The 21,425-nt window shown below is 45.4% G+C and overlaps 1 protein-coding gene across 13 annotated transcripts in view; it reads left to right on the forward strand.

Annotated features, from left to right (window-relative positions):
* CRCP (CGRP receptor component) overlaps window positions 1-21,425 on the forward strand; it is a 40,606-nt gene that overhangs the window by 11,627 nt on the left and 7,554 nt on the right. For 2 of the 13 annotated variants that reach the window (XR_011155951.1, XR_011155956.1), the window contains exons 5-9: window positions 2,908-2,965; window positions 9,968-10,097; window positions 13,347-13,449; window positions 13,911-14,299; window positions 17,901-21,166. Coding sequence is in view for 7 of the 13 variants with exons in the window: in XM_069033689.1 (XP_068889790.1) it covers window positions 2,908-2,965; window positions 9,968-10,097; window positions 13,347-13,449; window positions 17,901-17,910 (301 nt within the window). In the remaining 6 variants the exon portion in view is untranslated. The other 11 variants (XR_011155952.1, XR_011155953.1, XR_011155955.1 and 8 more) reach the window with 11 other exon arrangements.

Raw genomic sequence — 21,425 nt, forward strand, 5'->3', positions numbered from 1 at the left:
ACTGTTACCAAAATTCAGGCAGAGCAGGGAAAATTCAGATGCTGAAGTTTGGGGGCAGTGAAGCTGAAAATGTTCTTCACCTTCAGTTTGGATGAAGGGGACAGTTCCCCTTTTTATTCAACGAGCATCAGTGTGCCATGCATGCTGTAGAAAGTGTCAAGATGAATTAATGGAAGCTGGAAAAAGTTAATTTTACTTTTTAGATTTAATGGAGCATGAACTAAATTCAGGCTTATGTCTGTGCCCATGCCAAACACTGCAGTCAGGGCTGATCCTAATGCATGGTTGCCTTACTTAAAGCTAATCTTTGATGAAATTGTGGTTATTCAGGTTTTAATTTGTGTATGTGCTGTCAGGAAATTCCAGGTACACAGAGATCTTGGTCCTAGCAGTCCATTTTTGGGATCAGACACAGAGAGCCTGGTCCTAGCTGTTAATTTTGGGGATCAGTATTAAAAAGGGGCAGTGGGTACAGAGCTCCAACTCAAACCACTGCCTTCTGCTGAGGGCTGAGCAATGCAGTTTGCTATTAACTGAAATTTAGAGACATTTTGTGAGTGTTTGTTTTAAGGGGATGCATTGCTTACCTCATAATTCTATATTAGCATCTCTAAAGATCATTATGTTGGAGTGTTAATTAGTGCTCGCACTGCACAAGCAGCTCTAGATGAAATATGGCATTTATGCAGCTTCTGGGGATTTTCTTTTTGCACCCTGCTGCTCATTCTTTTGTGATGTTCTGCATCATTTTCCAGTAGGGAGCTTTGCTGATCAAAACCAGGCATGAAATCCTTCAGCTGACACGTTTGAACGTGTTAATCACTTTTAAGTTGTCTCTCATTCTTCTGTACACATTTTTTAAATCTTCAGATACCCTGAAATGATGCTTTTAGGATCTGTTTGGCCTGACTGTAAAATTTCTGTCTATTCCCTAATGAGTTAGAGTGATGTTAATGGCTAATAAGCAAAAAGTCTTGGAGAGGTGACCTTTTTTTTACTGTGCCCTCTTATTTCTTCAGGAAACAGGAGCAGTTTCACTAATTGATTGTTTTAGTCACAATGTGTAATTGTTGGTAATTTACTTCTGCTTGCTGCTGGGCCAGTAATCTTCCTGTGATAAACACAGCTCTACCTGCTTTAAAATAGCTCTGGATAAATCAGGTTTGCATTCTTTAGCTCAGCCACGAAATGGCTTTGCTGTTTGATCCTCTTTATTTGGCTCTGGAGTTTTGCTGGCAGGGAATTTCAAGGATATTACTTTGAAAAGAAGAAGGTGAGGAAATTTATTTAGTAAAAGTCAAATTTGCTTTGTCTGGAGGAGCGGTGGAGCTGTAGGATTGGGATGAAGAAGGAGTTGTTTGAGAAGGCTCTGATCTCAGAAGTGGCAGTGCAAGAAAAATTTGGGTAAAATATGAATTCATCACATAGTCTGGCTTTGTAAGAAGGGCTGGGGGAGGAGGAGGAGGGAAGTTTTTACAAAGAGGATCCTCAGAGAAGCTCTTTGAGAGCTCTGGAAACTGAGGCACCAACACTTGCTTGGCCAGGGAGCAAAGCAAAGAACACTGAAAGTAGCATTGCTGTGCCTCCAGCAGGCACCAAAGCAGGGAATTTCCCAGCTCTGGAGGAAAAACCATTAACTCTGTCACACATCCAGCTGAATTGGCCAGATTTTTGTACAGTAAAGAGATAATTTAATATTCTTTACTCAGCTCTGCATGGCAGTGCTGCCTTTAGCTTCACTTTGACACGAGTGAGTTTTCTGTCTTACTGATTCCTTAAATCACCTGCTTTCCACGTAAAGGATTTGAGTGCTCATCTCCTGTCGTTGTTGAGGTTATTTTCCTGTTTTTTATGACAATGGGAGATGGCAGCAGTTAGAAACACCTCATCTTTCTGCCAGTAAAGCAGCCAGCAGTGCTCTGAGTTCAGAGCTCAATCCAGCCGTGCTCTCCAGAGCCTCATGTTGTAAACACCAAATAGATCCCAAGTGATTAACTTGGGAAAACAGAGGAGGTGTGTTCCCTGCTTCCCTTCACCAGTGGAAACATATTTTGGCTCTCCAAAAGCAGAGAAATCGAATAATAAATAAACAAATAGGAGCATTTCTTGGAGCTTTCTGTTAGGAATTGTTAATATCTCACAAATGCTGTGTTGAAAATTCACAAGCTTTTCTTCTGAAGCTGAAAGTCACGATTAAAATGGACATTTTAGCTGGACCATCCAGCAGGCAGTGGCAGAGGCCATTTGAAATGCAATTATATCTCTGAGGTATCTCCAGACACACAGAAATCGTTGGTTGTAAACATGGAGTGATCTGTGTTCTCTTAAAAGCTGTGAGGTTGCCTTTCTAAACAACCCCCAGGGGAAAACCCGTCAGAATCAGTTTAAATACACTTTAAAGATGCCCTATAAACAGTAATAAATTCCAAGCTTTGATTTTCCACGTTGCAGTTCCCTGCTGTAGCTTTGTATTTGCAGTGGGCTAAAAGGATGAACAAGTGGCTGCCGTTGGCTGGGGTTGTAACTCCTTAGGTATGAAAATTGTTCTTGTGGTTGTGTGTTCATAGCAGAAGTTTTTGATCTCTCATAAGTTGTTCAACATTTCTGCACAGCATTAACAAAGCAGCAGTTAATTAATGCTTGCACAGTAATGATCTAAGAGTCTCTGCTTGCCACCTTGGGCTGGAGGTGGCAACAGCAGCGTGGCTAAACACAGGAAAGTACCCAGAATATAAAAATATCCAAATCCTGGCCATTGAGCCACACTGCAAACCCAGTCAGGGTTATTCCTGGCAGTGACATTTCATCCCTAAGTTATCAGGAATGTGTTTGCATCACTCCAGGCATTTGAGGGGATCCTCAAACCACTCACTAATGTGGATTGTCTTACACTGTGCTTTTACCCAGGGCAGAAAAGCTGCAGCTGCTGAACCACAGGCCTGTGACTGCAGTGGAAATCCAGCTGGTGAGTAACAATGCCTGGGCCTGTTTAAAGCTTAACTGGAAGCAGCTTTAACCTGGGAGATCAATTGAATAATTGCTTTCTCATGGCCAGTGATTGAATGTATCCCTTTATGCACATTTTACATCCATGGTTTCAAATCCATTCAGCTTCCTGTCAGAGCCCTCCTCAGAGTCCTCTCAGACAGATTCTCCCTCTCTGATTGCTTCAGTGTCACACATTTAAACTGCCCAAAGCAGTCATTAAAGCTGATTTATTAAAGTATTGCAAATAAGAATGTGTTTAATCTTTTTGCTGCTGCAGCTCTGTGATGGAATGCTTCATTTTTTGACATCTCCCCTGATTGTTGTGATGGCAGGGTTACACTAAAGTCAAAAATTCTAAAAAGAAGTGAGCAGTGATGCAGAATGAAAAATGGCTGTAAAGAGACTTTCTGATGGAAAGTAGCCATTGTCAATCTAAGAATAATTCAGATGTAAAGAGGGATTGTCACTACATAGAAATTGATGCTTACATTCTCTCAAGTATCTCCTCAGGAATACAAACCCCTGTGGTAATAAAGAGATTGTTATAATCAGGATATTATTTCAAGAAAAATCTCTTGCATTAAGAACATCTGGTTGCAATCTTCCCCTGAAATCAAGCTGAGGAGGAACAGGATCATATTTGGCTGCAAAAAAAGGGAAGGATTAAAGAGGGACCAGTAGGACAATTTTTCTTCTGTCACCAAGGAGCAGAGATTAAAATGCTGAAAGCATCTCAGAAGAATGATTCCAGCTGAGGAATTAATGCTGTGTTTTGTGGCTGAGGAGATCAATGTCCATCAGCAGCCCAAGCAGGAGCTTTAAGGGTTTTAAGTTAGTCAGAAGCCATGATTTGGAGCCTGTCTCACACCTTTGTTAGCTTCACATGCTCAGACAGATTTACTTTATTGCCATCTGCAGGGTTTTCTTCCCTTCTTTAAATGCAATCATCTCTTGGGGCTCTCAGGTGACTGCATGGCTTTGTCTGTCTCTTCCCTCCTGTCCTACCTGGTTCATTGTTACCCTACTTACCCATAAAATATTGAAAATAGTTTGCTCCCATGTCATGTTTGAAGAAAATAAGAATTTGGGGCCTTTCTGTCAGGTGTCTGTAGAGTGTCATACTTTAGCTATTCCAAGTTCTATAGCATCAGAGTTAAATAAAACTCGTTGCTGAATCTTAGAGAACACAGACACAAGATTTGAGTTCTGTGTCAGTTCATTATTGATCCAAACCCTTCTCTGATGATCTAAAACAACTTGTGAAAAATGTAATATTTGTACCTTTGGGGGTTAGCCTGAATTTGTATCTTCATGGAAATACTGGGGATGCAGCTGCTCCTGTTCCACTGTGATTCCCCTGTAATTCCCAGGGCAAGTTTCCCCCAGATCAGTATTCCAGTGGTGTGAGTTGCCTGGATTGTTAACACTGGGTCAGCACATCTGAAAGTGCTTCCATCAAAGCCTTTGGAGCTCAGGGACTGCTGGGGAACTGCAGGTTGCTGTTGTTACTGAAATCCAGAGCCTGGGAGAAGCAAGGTGATAATTCTGCTGTTCAATTGCTGGTTTGGATCCTTCTTTTGATGAGGACAGAGGTTGTAGCAATCACTGAACACACAAAATCTGCCTTCTCTGGGTATAGAATAACACAGAGGTCACCCACACACAGATTTCCTGCAGGAGAGTCCATTCCCTGCAGCTGATGGATGAGACACAACCTGCTGAGAAGTGAATTTTGGCTCTGAAATGGCCTTGATTCTCTTCTCACTGAACTTGCCCCTGCCTCTCCCAAAGCTTTGAGTGGCTGCTGGACCTGAATCAGAAATAAATGATGGGGGAAACTTCTGAGCAGTTCCTGGAATGGGGCACATCAATCTTCTTTTTCAGAAAGCTTTAAACAAAATGCCAGACGAGTCAAAGCTGTCTCTCACTTGCTCAGTTTTGATGTCTCTAACTTTTATTCAGTGCAGCCTGACCATGGAATGGAGTCTGATTTACCTGACAGGCTCATGGGAGAGGATAATTATAATTATTGCTGCTTTTTGCCTTTCCAGCTTTTTAGTTTTTTTACTCTGCCGCTACTAAAATTCTGTATTTTTTTTATTCCCTATTTTTAGCTGTATGCAAACAATAAATCCATTTTGATAACGTTATTTTGCAGCTAAAAAAGCAAATTTCTGTTGTGATCTTTTGATATCAAGGTCTTTTGTAAGCCTTAATGCATAAATTGCTGCCATTGTCCATCTTTGTCTTTTCCAGCCTCTGTGCCAGGATTTATTTTCCAACAACAATAGCAACAAAAGGAGCATGAAATTCAAATTCCTACCCCACAGGGTAAATCACTGTACACATTGCAGCTATCTTGACCTCCTGTTTTAATCTTTAACATATGTTGGGCCTGGCTCAGTGATTCCCAAAAGGAGGAAATAAAAAGTGAGGGATTTTCATGTCTCCATGAGAGTGGTTCAGCTTTACTTAATGCTGGTGGGCTTGAAGATGAAGCATCATCTTTTTTAAGGAACAAATTGCTCCATGTTTTTCTCTCTGAGTGGAAAGGCAGATTTGAATTTTGTGCTTTTTAAAGCTGCATTTCCACCTTGGAGAGTTTCATTCCTATGTGCATAACCAGGCTGGCACGTTGGCTTTTATTGGAAAATAATAACGGGAAGTATTTTGGAAAAGAGAAGATCTTAAGAGGGTTTAAACATTTTATTTTCTCAACAATGTATTTTGCCTTCCCCTTGGTTAATTATCTCTGAGGGACATGAATCCAATCATTCAGTCTTTTATTTCTTTTTTTTTTTTAATGTGCTTTTTTCCTATTAGTGTGGTGGGGCTGAGCAATTTCAAATCACTGCTTAAAAGAGGAAATAACAGTGATTTTCTCATCAAACATCTCCCTCCTACACTGGAGTTAAATTATGTGCTTGATTGCTTTGGAGATGATCAGAGCCCCCATTTCCTTTATTACTGATTATTTTTAAATAGAATTCTTAGCTTATTATTCAAATAAACAACAGCTTTTAACCCACAGGTTCTTCTGTGATGCTGAGGTTTGTTCCCCACCAAATATTGGGAGAATTTCTCAGTTCTTTCAGGACTTTTGGGGGTTCTTCAATGTGGCTTTATTTATTCTTCATTCTTTATTTATTGTTCTGTCTCTGGAGACTAAACCAAATAAACATTAGCATGAAAGCAGCACAGAGAGGAGGATGAGGTCTCTTAAATTCTGCTTTTGCTTGGGTAAGCACTAGAGACAAGGTATGGCTTGAATTAAGGATGTTTGTCCTTGTTTCACTGGGTAAAAAAAGGAATTTAGACAATCCTGAGGGTCTGTGGGGACAGATTTGGTGCTCACGTTTGTCCATAGCACTACGAACATAGGTTTGCACCTTAATTTATGAATAAACACTTTGATCCCCAGGATTATCTTCACAGGCTGGCTGTTAATTTCTGAAAATTAAATTCGAGCTGCGGGGGGAACATGCTGCTCTTAGTTTGAGCTGGGAGAATTTGATGCCAATTAATTGATAAAGTTTTGCTGATTCTTTCTTTGATTAGATATAGAGCATTGTGGCAGTGAAATGGGAGCATTTATGAATCTATTGCAATGGAAATGGAGTAACAAACTGCTCTAATTTGGATGAAATAGAAATGATTAGTGAGGCCTGAGCTGAGAGAATTATCCTGCCCACATTTCACAGATAACACACACTCTCTGTGTTGATGAATGACATTGATGTGCTGCAGCAATTTTTCCTAAACCCCTGGAGTTATTTTGGGATAGCACAGCCTTGAATGCTGAAAAGCAGCCGTGACTTGGGAATTATTTAGGACATCAGGGAGCTTTTAATGCATAAATGAGATTTCTGTCACACTGCCCTCACCCAAATCTCCAGATACTGAGGGCCAGCAGCACTTTGGTCAGAAATACCCCAAACTTTTCACATGGCACCATCTGAGGGGAAATTATTCCCGTTTGGGCTGTGTGGCACTGCCAACATCAACATCTGAGCTCATCCACTCAGCTCAAATATTTGCATTTTTGTTTTCTTTACTATAAACTTTGCATTCCTGGCTGCTTATGGGCTGAGTCTGGCTCTTGAGCAGTTTCAGCCGAGTGCAAGGCTTTTTGCTGGAGATTTTCTCCAAGACTGGTAAAATTGCTGCTGGAAAAGGAGGTACTTGGAATACAGTTGGGGGGTTTTTGCCTCGTAGGCTTCTTCTTGCACCTTCTTTCTCTTCTCAGCACCATATTTCTTAGTGCTATCAGCATCAGAAGTATTTTGTCTTACAGCTGTAAATCAGGAGAACAGCTGTTGAATGTAGAATGAGCCTCTGAGTGACCTGCTCTTCCCCCTGAGATCTGTTTTCTTTTAGGACAGTTTCATTTGCCTCTTTATCTGCATGCTGTCTGTGCCTAATTCTTGAATTTTCCCTTTTGGCTCGTTGCTTTGCTGCTTCCTCACTGCTTATGTTTTCATAAATCAGGCTCAGGCTGGTTTTCACTTCCTGGAAGAGTGAAAAAAATTGATTTTCACAGTTTGTGCTTTTGATCCTTTAAAATCTTGAATAACGTCACAACAAAATAAGGCTGAAGCATCAACTTGACTAAGAAGCTGTCTGTCCATCCTGCTAAATGTTGATTTGTGTCTGTTGGTGTGTGAGCTGCTGGAGAGGCACCAAGACATGGATTTGCTGGAGCAGTTGAAGGAATTCCCATGTCCCCATGGATCTGTCAGCAGAAGGGAATTTGGAGCTCCACCCCCTCCTCATTGCAGGCATCTCCCTTTAAAGACGCTTTTCACAACATTTTAATGAGACACCACTTACAGCACCAGAGCATCTGAAACACCAGAGATCATTTCCTTTCATCACCTTTGTGCTCAAGTGGAATTTCTGGGGCTGCCAGAGCAACCCCTGGAGCTGCAGTGTCTGTCCCTGCAGTTTGTCAGCCTCGTGCTCTGCCAGAAAAATTGACATCAGTGAGGTTGTTCATACTGGGAGTTGGGGCATTACTCATTGGGAGTCACTGGGGAGCAGGGAAGAAAACAGGGATTAGACTTGTTCTGCCTTAAATTCTGGAGTTGCTAAGAGCTGGTGCTGATCTAGAACTCCCTGGTTTTTATTTGCCAGCACCTAAGGGAGAAGGTGGAGGGGAAAAAAGGGAGAGGAGATACAGATATAGATAAAATGGGAAGAGGGTTGGACTTTATGTCATGCCATAAATCAGATCTAAACAAGGCCAAGTGCCATTTTTCTGAGGGTTGGTAACAAATGTGGTTCAGTCATCCTACCTGGAGGGATATTCCCTGTCCAAAGCACCTGGGTTGGTTCTTTGTACAGCTCCTGCTCCTACAGCACCCACCCCACCTTTAAAACCCAGTGTAACAATAATGAATAACCCCATAATCCAGTCTGAAAGCCAGGCTGATAATCCTCTCTGAAATTTAATAGCAAAGGTCATCTGGAGAGGAGTGATTTGTCAGCAGCGATGGCACCAAGGAGTGGGTGGAACAGATTTTGTCATGGAATCACACAATCCCAAAATAGTTTGGGCTGGGAGAGACCTGAAAGAACTTTTAGTTCCATCCTCCCTGCCAGGGACAGGGACAGGGACAACTTCCACACTTCGTGGTGTGATGCTGATGCTCCAAGGTGTGCTGAGATGATTCCCTGTGGGAATTGCCCGGCAGGAATCGGCTGCCAGCCCTGCAGGGGTTCTTCCACCCAGGGCAGGAGGATTTTGACTGTGTTTGAGCACAGGGTGTGCAGAGGAGCAGCTGCTGGGAACCAGAGCCAGGGGCTGCTGTTCAAGCCAGTATCCTACAGTAGTTGTTGAGCTAACAGTGCTTGGGAAGCCACTCCACAGGGAATTTCATCCTTTGATGGGAATAGTCCCCAGAAAGTCGTTTGCAAATGGAAATTCACTGTCTGCCTTTTGCTGAGGAGTGGATTCTCTCTGTGTGTGCTTCCACGCCAGGATCTGTGGATGACTCTGATGAAAGATGATCAGATTGTGCAAAGAGGGCTCGGAGGACTCCGAAGAAAAACAGAAATTAACTGAATGTCCCACTCTGCTTTTCAGAAGGCAAGAGGCATCTGAAGAGCTGGCAATTCACAGCTAGAGCTGATTAAACCTGCACTGACTTGGAACCAGCATTAATATAAATCACTGCTCTTCAAAGGCCATTTTCAAGGACTTGGTATAAAAAAAGAAAACTCAAACCCCACAATCCTAATTGGTTTCATTTCTGTTTGAAGAGTTCTTCTGACTTGCTTTTCCAGTCCTCTGACAAGCTTTTTTTCCTTTTAACAGCTGCCTATAAATTAGGGCAGTTGTTTCACTGGTAGCAGTGATATAAAAGTTGCCACAGCTCCACAGTGGGAGTACGTCCCTAATTAATCTTCTGGAATCGTGGAGCTGATTCATGACAGTTTTTTTTTTGTGTTGTTCAGAGCTTTTAAATGTCTTTATATCGTGGAATCTCCCAATCCAAGCAGATTCAAGTGGAGTACAGCTGCTGTAGGATGAGGTGGTTTCTTTTATGAGCTGATTCTTTCCAGTGTAGGTGCTGGATGAGATGCCAAGATTCAGGGAACCTCTCTCAGGGTATCCCATGAAAACACAGAAACTTGGGGAAAGAAGGTCTGGAAGGCAGGGCTGCATCTGAGCTGTAGGAAAAGCCTGGCTCAGGACATGGTTGGGAGAGGCTATAGGATAAGGCAGGCTGTTCCCAGTGTGATGTTTTCCTTGCTGTAAAGAAAGCAGGATCTCATTACAGAGTGCCAATTGTCGTGGTTAACAATGGAGTTCTTTCTTTTTTTTCAAAATACTGCAAGAGCTCTGCTTTGTAAAATGCTTTTGTGATGAGCTCAGGCTGTGTCTTGACAAAGTCTTCCCCACTGAGTTGAGTCCTTCTCTCTGAGGGAGCAAGTGTGGATTTAATGATGCCAATGGGGTTTTTTTTTTGACCTGCAGATGGTGGAAGAAAGCGAGGAGAGGCTGACAGAGGAGCAGATCGAGTCACTCCTCCAGACAGTCACCAGCATCCTGCCAGGGGATCCAGAGGAACAGCAGAGAGACTCAGCAATGGCAACAGAAGACAAAGGTGACCAGGCATAGGAGGCACCTGGCAGCAGTTTCAGAGGAGAACCAGCTGATACCAGTCTGGGTTTGATACCAGTTCAATCCTGTGTTGGACATAACTGTAAAATATATTCCAATTTTTATGACTTGGAGGTGGTGAGGGAACCAGCTGTTCACAAGCAAGCAGGGAAAAGGACACTATTGTTTGGGTGTTTTGTCATAAACAGGGGTGACAGTGCCAGAGTTTGCAGTGGAGCAGCCTGAGGAGTGCTGGGGCTCAGCATCTTTTGGGATTTTTCCATTCCCCATGGAAGGACAGCTGGACATTTGAATAGGCAAGTGTTTGAATCAGCATAGCAGTGCTGCAGTGGGAATTCCTTTCAGAAGCTTTGCAATTGCCCAAGTTCCTTCCAGAGCAGGGGCTGCCATGCAAAGCCAATTTTTGGGGCCCTTTGCAGAGCTGAACACAGGCAGGGATGTACAGGAGCTGCTTGGGGTCTGGCCAGGCACTCCCAAATCGTGGCATCGTGGAATTGAGAGGATCTGAGGGAGGGCAATTTAAGGATATCTGACAGTCCCTCCTCAATAAAAGAAATCCAGATCATCCAGCAAATTGCACTGAATTCAGAGGGGTTGAAGCTATGAAATCAAAGCTCAGCAGAAAACTGAGGTGTCTCTTTTCCCTCTGAACATTTATTCCAATATTTACACACAGACAAGGCACTCCTGTGATGGAGGAATAAATGAGCCAACACTGAGCTCCTAATCTGGTTTGGAAAAACAAGAGTCAGTCCTGGATGAAGCAGAATTTCCTGAGCTTTTTGTCTGATTAAGGATTTCAGGATCAAGTATTTCATGTTGAAAGCCTTGGTGATTATAATAAATCATTTGTGTGTGAGTATCCACACACAGTCAGCCACTGGTTTCTGTTGTGGCTGCAGACCATTCTTTTATAATTATGATGATGTACTGGAAATAGAAATAAAATTTTAAGTACATCCTGGGAGTTTTGTGACTTACAGGCAAGATGAAGTCAGAATATCTGACTTTTCCTTCCCTCCTCAGCTCTGTCATGGGTTTATTTTGTGTTTTTATGCAAAGACTTTATGCTTTCTGAGCTTTAGTTGTGTGGTGTATGAAAGGGACTGATAAATTCCAGTGTCTGGGGGATTTGTCACACTCATTTTCGTGGTGTTTAAGCTTCTTTGATGCGTGGAGAGGAAAGAAAACTATTGGAAAAATATATTTAAAGATCATTTATCTTACATTAAATGCCTCCCAGGGCTGAAGACTAAAAGCACATTTAGACTGGGTTTGTTTAGTGTTGGAGGGGGAAAGTCCTTGATGGTTTTGTGATACATCAATATATATATTTTTCTCTGTGAATGGGAAAGGAAACAAGAGAGATCAGTGGATCATAGCATGGAAAGACATGCAATTAATTTGAAAATTAGCATTTTTATTCACAGCAGCCACTGATGTTGTTTGCCAGGCTGCAGCCTTGGGCTGCAAGTGTTTCCATTTTGATCTGCCCTTTCCTGAAATGAAGTTATTGAAATTTGTTCTGAGCATATAAAAAGCAGATGGAACCAGACTGTAAATATCTGTAGCCAACAAGAACAACTCAACAGAGCCCTGAAGTTGGATGTTCCATCTTGGGAATTGATTTGTTGCTGGGATGGATTTTTGCCAGCATCTCTGTTGTTGTGGGGGTATTGTAGATGCAAGAACTCCCTCACTTGCTGGATTGAACCTTTTTATCAGTATCACTTCCAGATGTTAACAGCTGTTAGCCCTGTGCAACGGCATGGATGGCTTGTAAACAATAATTCCCCTAAAAATCCAATGCTGAACAACATTTTGACAACAATTTGAAAGGCTCTGGGCTTGTGGCATGTGCACCACATCAAGAAATGAACTGTAAACCTGCTGCCTGTAAATTCAGGTGAGGATTTGCTCTGAGGACAGGTTTCAGTTGTGTTGTTTGATCTTTTCTATGTCAGAACCCCCAGATCAGAAATGATTTATGGAGTGCAAATATCACCTTGCTGATGTGACACCATTTCCCAGGGTCCTGAGTATCACACGGACGATCTGCCAGTCTCCCAGGGCTGCTTTTTGTATCCTTAATTAACAATTAACAGGAGATTAACAGGAGATGGACCCTCCTAATTATTCTTGTGGAACAAAGAAGGTGGCACCGAGTGGCTCTGTGGGTGCAAGAAAGGTAAATGCATGCTCTGAGAAGGAACTGAATATTTAAGAAGTGGATATTACTTTTAATTTTCTCATTCCTTATCTCTCCCTCATTTTTTTTTCTCTGTTGTCTGTGTTTGGCTCTGCTTTTGTGCTGAGAAAGGGGAAGGAGCTGCCAGAATTCCTGATCTGATGCTTCAAAACACCTGGACTTTCTCTTCCCATAAATTCAAAATTTCTTGAGTTTAGCAGACCCTGCTGAAGAAGTTTTTTTAGAAGAAGCTTTGTTTTATGGGAGGAGAAGGAGCTGCTGCTCCTACCTGGCTGTGCTCTGGTGCTGGGCAAGGGGCATGGATCTGCTAGAACCAGATAACCCAGGGAATTTTGGGGAAGATCCAGGAAATTGCTGAGCTGAGCAGCTTTGGTGGAGCTCAGGGCTGTGTGTGAGGCTGTGCCCACCACTGAGTGCAGAATGGGACGAGCAGGGAGCAAAATTAATGAGGTTTGTGTTTGTGTGGGTGTTCCTTAGCTAAAGGTGAGCAGGCTGAGGGAGGAAAAGCAAACCCACAGAATTTGGAGCTTTGGGGTCTTAGAAGCAGATTGTCTTCAAACAGCACTGAAGTTAGATGTGGAAATGGCTCACACCATTCACTGGGCACCTGGTATCCCTTATCCCATGGGAAAAGTGGGATAGGACTCACCTTCCTGGGGTTTATTCCCCATCCCAGGCAGCTCCACACCAGCCTCACCTGCTGCAGTGTTAAATTTCCATCCCCTCTATCATTTGCTGGTTTTTTAATACTCTTCAAACCCATCTGCATTTTCCCTTTTGGGATGTTCCTGGATTTCCTGACACAAAGCCCTGGCTTGGGGGTGCAGCAGCCAGGAGGGAGGGAAAAGGAAGGACTGGAAACACCCCCACAAAACCTGATGGGATCCAGCTCTTCCTCCCAGCAGGTTTGCTCCTGCATCACCCAGAAACCTCCCCAAAAGCTGCTGCTTCCCACTGCCCACGCTGGGGGATGGAAATGGGCTAATCCAGGCCAATTTAAACATTGTCCCTTTTCCTCTGCAGCGTCCTGGCCCCAGACGTGGCCTCAGCAGGAAGTTGCCTCTTTCCCATCCCCGTGGGCTGCTCCAAGTGGGACAGGACCCCCTGGCCTGTGTCACCACCTCAGGTGAGACCCCAGCAGCTGAAGCCATCGGGGAAGGTGGCTCAAGCCACTGGAAACGGCCCTAAATCCTCCTCATGCTCCCAAAAGCTGCTGGAGGGTGTCCGTGTGTAACCCATCCCTGTTTGCTGGGATTGTCACCCTTGGAAACCACCAAGTTTGGTGGGATGAGATGGGATGTGCAGGTTTTCACCCCAAAACCTGTGACTGACTCTCCAGATGCTGCTTCTTCACCATTCCACCTCCAAATGCTGCTTCTTCCTCTTTGGGTTTTGAGCTTTTCCCAGCCTTTTCCCCTGCTCTGGAGCTGAAATCTTCCCTGCAGTGCCAGCTGAGCTGGTTGGAGCAGGCCAGGAGCAGAGGCTCCAAGGAAAACCATAATATTTTGGGAGCAGTGGTGAGGCAGGGAGGGTCGGAAGGAGCCTTTTGAAAAAAAATTGAAGGTTTTTTATTTTTTTTTTTGCCAGGGCCTCAGCAGAGCCCAGGAGTTAATCATTCAAATATGCTTATGTGTAACTAATCTCTGCAGGACAATGAGCTGAGGAATTATTTAATGCAATTGAAATGGAGCAGAGTGGTTGCTATAAAAAGGGTGTCCCGAGCCAATGGGAGCCAGCAGGATCCTATAAAAGCGGGTGGGGAAGAAAAAGCAGCTGGTGGGAAGAGATCACCAAAGTCCCCCTGCGTGTCCTGAGCTGCCTCTGCTTGGGCAGAGATCCTCCTGAGCTGCTGGAAATCAGGCTGAGCCCTTCTCCAAGCACTGCTGATCCCTGTGGGGTCAGTGCGTGCCGTGGCAAGGGCGGCATCTGCCCCGAATCGCCTGGTGGAGCCTAAAACGATGAAATCCAGCAGTGCTGTGAGTTGGGGTCGGATTTTGGGGGGACTGGGATGCTCTTCCAGGAGCTGGGTGGGATTCATGGAAGTGGAAGCCCAAGTGGGGCTGCATTTTGGGAGCTGTGAGGGTGTTCAGCAACGTTATCCCGTGGGGTATCCATGGAGCAGGCGCTGCTGCTGGGGCCTTGCAGTGGGAATAGAGAGGTGGGGAAAGGGATGGGGATGGATTTTAGTGGATTTAGGGATTATATCAGCTGAGCTGACCCCAATGACCATCGCAGGTCCTGTCCTTGGCTCCCAGCCTTCTCCCCAGCAGGTTTTGGCTTTATCCCTGATGTTTGGAGCCTCACAGGATCCATGCTCCGGGTGCACAGCCCTGGCCATGGCTGGGAGGAGAAAATTCCTCCAGGAGCTTTCTGCCAGCCTTCAAATCCCCCAAAGAGGTGTTAAGTGCAGCTATTTCCAGCTCCAGGGCCCAGACATTTATTCCTGCCCTGATGCCACTGCCAATCCTTAGAAAAGCAGGAAATCCCAACATCTGCTGGCATCACATTCCCCCTGCTACTCTTTTTTTCTCCAGGCTTTTAGTTTAATAATATTTTCTCTGTCTCTTTTTGTGACTTTTCTGCCTTTTGTCCCATTTGAAGCCACAAACGGATGATTTGCACCAACCCCCCCATGAAATCAGCCTTCAGCCCCCTTTTTTTGCATATCAGCAGATGGGTGTGAGGAGTTTTGGATGGGATCATCCCTGCCTCGGCCAGCTGCTCTCGAATCCAGAAAACGGCGAGCACAGCCTGTTTCCTGTTAAATCCTGCTGGTTGCATTGGTTTACATTGTTTGTCTCGTGTTTTACGGCTTCCAGGCTGATGTTGCATTAAAGCTGGCTGGAGTTGAGGCAAGAAATCAGATGCAGGCACTGGCAGGGTTCCCCAAATGCATTCGTGAGGGTTGATCCCACACTCACATTTCCTTACTCACTGCAGGAGCTGTGCCCTAGCCGAGGCTCCAAAAGGTGCTTTTGGGACAATTTGGGAGTTTTAATTGCAGGGCAGGGGGTGGAGGGGCTGTGCCTGCTCCTCCTCCAGCCACAGTTTGGTGGCTCCTGAGTTTTTCTCTTGACCCCTGAGCTTTGTTTTCAGTTTCTCTTCCTTCGTGTCCTGTTGAGGAAGGGAGTGAGGGAGGCTGAGTGGGCCCCAACCACAGGTTGGGACAGAAATTTATATTTATGTTTATATTTTTATATCTATTTTTATTTTTATGTATGTGAGTGCTTATAGAATAGGATGTAGAATCATGGAATAGATCAAGTTTAAAGGGGTCCCTAAGGATCACCAAGTCCAATTCCCTGCTCCTCACCCCCACCTAAAGCTAAACCACGTCACTAAGAGGATCCACCAGATGCTCCTTGAACTCTGAGGAACTCCCTTCCCCGGGGAGCCTCTTCCAGAGCATTTTATCTGGATATTATGGATATTACAATGTATTTTAGGCAAAGCAGGATGAGTCTCTCACGTCCTTGCACAGATAAAGAGGACAGGGCTGATTTGGGGTGGCACGCTCGGATCCCCCATGGTTTGGTGGTGTTGTCCTTGCTGGATGCATCCACAAAAAAAACCCCAAAACACTAAATCCAACTGATTTCCATCTATCCTAAAGGCTGCCTGAAGGGCAAGGCAGGGATTTATTCCCAAAGGAACCAAAACTAGTTGGAATCCAAAGCTCTGATCTAAGGGCAAAAGCTCCTTGCTGGCTACAGGAGTGCAGAAAGGTTTTTGTGTGGCTTTATGAGCATCAGCAGTTGTTGGCTGGGGAGTTCTGCCCTTTCTGGGCCAATTCTGGCAGGGAAAGTCGGATTTTCTTCCTTAGGAAAACAAGAAATTGAATATTCCTGTAAAGACTGAATGCAAAGGAATGGGCAGAATTTAATAACAGGGGAATCAGCAACCAAATCCATCAGGTTCCCATGGGAATAGGTCAAAGGGAATGAACTGTAAATATCTGTTTGTGTGGGGATATTTGGAAATGCTGGAGAAGGTGTTAGAACTGGGATGGGCTGAGCAATTCCTGATTTTGCCATTTCTGTGCTTTTTCCCTCCTCTAGAGAATTGCTGCGCTCATGTTTTGATTTCAAAGTGCTCTTTCAGGAGGGTAAATTCATTATTTACCTCTGCTGGGGCAATTTTGAGTTTCTTAAGGAAAAAAAGGGATTTCTTTCTTTGCATAAAGGGCCAGAGCTTCAACAGATTATTTCTTTGGTGCAGTTTATCCTTCTCTGTGATGCTTTTTTAATTTGACATCTGTTTTTTGGTTGAGGGAGATGTTACCCAGTGGTTGGGGACAGTGAGGAAAGAGGTCTGAATTTGTATTGTGTCTTCAATGAATTAATATGAATTACTTAGGGGGGTTTTTTGGTTTTTTTTTTTTTTTTGAGAGTGAAGGTTTCTCCCCTTGGATCTCACCATTCCCAAACTGAGGTGCTTCCTGATGTTTCAGTGAGGGTGAGGGCTGTCCCTTCCTGGACCAAACCCAGCAGCAGCTCAGGGGAAGCATTAAATGCTCGGGTCATGTTCCAAAAGGCCACAAAGGGAATTTTCCCCCAAATTTTCCCCCAAAAGGGAAAATAAATGATCAGTGGAATCCAAACAAGAAGAGCTCTAGAAAAGGCACCACTCTCCAGCTTCTCCCAGATTTTGGCCTGGGGGCTTCACCCCTTTCACTCGAAACCTGAAGGTACCAACTTGGGAATTACAAAAATGCATCCAAACCAGAGTTTTCCAAGCAGCATCCTGGGCTGAGCTGTTCATCCACTGCAAACTGGGAAAACCCTGCCAGGGTGGGGTCTTGGATCCACCAAAGGAGCCTGTCCCCAAAAGCTGTGGGATTTTGTTATTTTTTTAGGGAATCACATCACCCTCCTCATCTGCTCCCAAACTCCAGTGCCTGAACTGAGACTTTGTGACAGGTCCATGGCAGCCCCTGTGGAGGGAGAATTTGAGTTTAATTCAGTTCCTTGTAGCTGGCAAATCGAGCTCAGCCCTGCAGGAGGTACGGATTGATGAAAATCCATCTGGAACAAGGAACCACAGTGGGGATAGGATTGAAATTCTGCCTTGTCTCATCTTTAATTGTGCGAATTTTAACTCCCCTCAGAAGAACCTCACAGAAAAGGGCTGCAGCACCCCATCAGCAGCATTGATGGTCTCCCTTCAGAGCTTTGATCCTGTGTCTTTTGCAGTGGGGTTTTTTTTATTTTTTAGGTGCTGGGGGTTGTGAGGTGCTGTCACTTCCTTGTGCCGTTTTCCAGGCACAGGCGAGATCATTCCTTGGTGATCTCTTTATAAAAGAGCTTATGGATATTTACCTCATTAAGAGGCCAATGTGCTAAAGCTTTACAAACTCAGGCCTTGATCCTGCCAATCACTGGGAATTTTCAGCCATTTTAACCTCAAGAAATAAGAAATAAGACAAGAAATAAGAAAAATCCCTCTTCTCTTAAAGGTCAGCTGAGAGCATCGCTCACCACTCAAAGCCTTCAGTAGGAGACTTCATAAAAACTCCAGCTTAGCCAGTCTCTGTGATACTGATTTGGGGCTTTTTTAGGTTGTTTTTTTTTTTTTCAGGAAAACCTAAAGAAGGGGAAGGAATTAGGCAATGGGCTGTTCTGGGATGTCCCTGTGCCGGAGATGAGCTCCTCTCCTGCACACGTCCTCGTGCCACATCAGCAGCTGTCTGCAAGCCAAGGACATGGGGAGATGCCTATGGCTGGAAAAACAGCTCCTTCTGTGTTTTTTGGACTGCCAACCAGCTGGAAAAACCCAGTGATCTGCACCTCCAGGGGCTCCTGCAGCTGGGGGGAAAAGTCCTCCTGTGAAATAAATCCGTGTGATGCCTAAAACACCTCGCCTGCAGGAGCAGGGCTGTGTGGAGATGTTCCTACTCCAATAATTATTTCTCCAGACACGTGGCAAGGTCAATTCTCAGCTGTTCCATCTACAAAACCAGCAGGGATCAGGCAGAGGTGGGGAATATGGAGCTGTTTATCAGAAAATGGTGCTTTTTGGGGTCGGAGTAAAAATCACCTTGATCCTCTCTGAGCCACAAGCAGGTGAAGGTCAGGTTGTAAAAATAAAGTCCATGTTCTCCTGACTTGGATAACCTCAGCTGAAATCCTCCTGAAATGGTGCTTGCAGCGGGAAAACTCTGCTTGGTGATATGGAGTAGGATGAGTCCAAACCCTGCAGGAGCCAGGGATCCCTGCCAGGGAATCAGGGAAAAGCTGGAGGTGGAGATGCTGTCAGGTTTGCACGAGGGTGATGCTGTGCCTGCAGTTCTGGGGGATCCCTGTGCTGGCAGCTGAGGGATTTTGCAGGAAAACTCTGGGAATGGCAGTTCTGCTCCCACAGGGATTCCCATGGCTCGCTTTGGGTGGCTTTGAACAAACCTTGCCCTGCCAAGGGCAGGCTCTGCACGGGCACTGCCATCAGTGCACGAGGGCCAGAAAAATATCAGTAGCAGAGAGAAGCAATAAAAATGAGTGTTCCTCTGGGAAAAGCTGAGCCAGACGTGAACGTCCTTCCAAGTTAACTAATGTCCTGGCTGGGTTTGTGGCTGACAGGTTTGTTCTGCTCCTAAAATCATCTGGGTGAGGCTCAGGGCGTGATGTGGGTGCAGGAATATCTGATTCTCCTGCTGTGAGGGGATGCAGCAAAATATCATCAGCTGAACGTCTTGTGGGGTTGTTTTCCCTAAACCCTAAAGCTTGTGGACACAGTCCTTGGATTTTCTCCTCCTCTGGGAATTGTTAAGTCTTCCCTGAATGTCCAGGCTGGGTTTTTTTGGCTCAGCCTGCCCTTGCAGGCACTGCTAGGATCCATCTGTGCTGCTGGGTGCTGGCTGCCCTGTCGTTCCCCATCCTGCAGCCAGGAGTGGGTTATTCCCATTCCCTGTCCCTGCTTCGGGGGTCTGGGATCACCCTCAGCCCAAGGGCATCTCAGGAGGCTGGGATGTGGAAAGGGATGCTGCCCTGGGATCTTCCAAGGCACCACTGAGGGCTTGAAGGCTGTGCTGATGGAATAATTGGGGCAGTTTCCTTTGGCAGGAAGGTGCCAAGCTCATCCTTCTTCCCGAGGTTTTGTTCCCATCCATAAATGCCCAGATAACAGGATTGACTCAGCACATCCCTGACACAGAGCCAGGGAAGCTCTTAGGGCTGCAGGGAGAGGGAAGGATGCCCAGCACAGGGCACACAGAGCTTGGGATTTTGGAATTCTACCCAAAGGCCAAATGAATTTCCACAGGATGAGCTGAAATCCTACCCTGCTGCTTTGGGTGTCCTTTATCATATCAGCATCCTCCAAATCCCTCCATCCCTTCAATTCCTTCTGTGAAAGCTCCAGACTTCTACAACTGAGGTAACAGGGAAATTTTTTGAGCCCCCCACCCTTCCCTGCCTTTCCAAACTCCCTTTAGTGACTTTAGGTGTGAAAACCACAAGCACCAAACCTCCTCCAGCTGCTTCTCCATGAGGGAGAGATGAGATCCTTCTCGTGTGAGACAGAAAATGGAGTTGTGCAATTGCTGCTGAGGCATTCGAGGAAAAAGAATCGTATTTAACAGTTCTGGCAAGAACTTGCCTCAGCCGGCAAGCACAGCTCCCCCTGCTCCGGGCTGCTGGAACGAGCTGGACAGAGCCAGGGGGAAATTCTTAGCATTCTTAGGATTGGGAGGTGGAATGAAGGTAAATCGCTCCTGGATGAGGGCCAGCCTATCTGGAGCAGCAAGCTTTTCAATATCACACCGGACTTGAATTCAAGAATACTCTTGGAGTGGAGCTGGCGGCAGGAAAAGCGTTGGATTGGGAAGTCCAGGGAAGGCAAAAAAGCCTCATTTTGGCCTGTGAATGTGCCAGAGTCCAGCTAGCAGAGGTCAGGGCAGCAGTGCTGGGGCCTTTGCTGGCTCCCACGCTGGCTCAGCAGCTCGTGGGATGTGGCAGCAGAGATGCTGCTCCCCAGGAGGGCCCTGGGTGGGTGCCAGGCAGCAAAATCTGTCCGTGCTGCTGGAGCTGGGACAGTCTGAGCTGCCCGAGGCTGTGCAGGGTGTGCCTGGCTCTTGCACTGCCCTGCACCAGGCAGTGACGGCCAGCTGCTCTCTGCCATGTGGAGGAAAAGTCTGGGTGATGTTGTGGCTCACATTTGGAAATGAGATAGGGGGAAAAAAGCATAATTTGAGCTCCTAAATAACTCCAGAACTCAGGGATGCTCTTTCTTCCTCTTCCCACCGGCAATCCCTGACACAGCTGGAACTGAGAGCATGGGAACAACCATAAGCCATGACAGAGATGAGGGAAAACCAGGGAAAAACAGCCACCAGCAACTACTTCTGCTCCTCTTAGAGCTCAGCAAACCCCAAATTGTGACCCTGCAGCACCGTCTTGCTCCCCCTGAGCTGCACCTTCGCTCCTGGGCTCATCCTTCATGAGAGGGAATCATTCCCAACTTCCTGGAACAAAACAGGGACAGGCCAATGCAAATGTCACAGCTGAGCCGTTCATGCTGCCCCTTCTCGGGGTGTTTATCCTCCAGCCGAGCTCTGCCTGCACCCAGCCATCCCTTGGTGCAATATTTGTGCAATATTGGCTGGGTTATTTGATCTGTGGCTGCCGGGTGATTGATTAAAGCAGAGCTCAGCGTGGGGCACCCTCTGCATCCAGCATTTCCATCTGCTCCATCCAGCAGCGCTGGTTTCCCCCTTTTCCCTTGGAGAGCAAACATTTCCCCCTCCCGGAGGCACTGTTTGATTGGAAGGCTTTAAAAGGGGCAATCTGTGTGAGTCACAGTGAAAGCCATAAAAGAAAAACCAATAAAGCCATCTGAAAAGTGCTGCTTAATGGATTGAGGCAAACTTACTGGAAACGGGAGAGGGATTGTTTCATCTTGAAATCGTTGCTTCAAATCCGTCTGCATTTGGGAGCAAAGGACGTTTATTCCTCATCAATAGCTGTCAGGGAAAAGGAATTTGAAAGGGATTTTGCCACCTTTGAAAGGAGTTGTGGGTTTCTCTGTGCTCCCAGCAGCTCTCTGAGCACATTTAAAGGCGTTACAGGTGTTGGGTACTCTGGAAATTCAGTCCTTTCCAGGGCAGAGGTT

The sequence above is a fragment of the Aphelocoma coerulescens genome, chromosome 19, assembly GCF_041296385.1.
Source record: "Aphelocoma coerulescens isolate FSJ_1873_10779 chromosome 19, UR_Acoe_1.0, whole genome shotgun sequence".
In the NCBI taxonomy this organism is placed as follows: domain Eukaryota; kingdom Metazoa; phylum Chordata; class Aves; order Passeriformes; family Corvidae; genus Aphelocoma; species Aphelocoma coerulescens.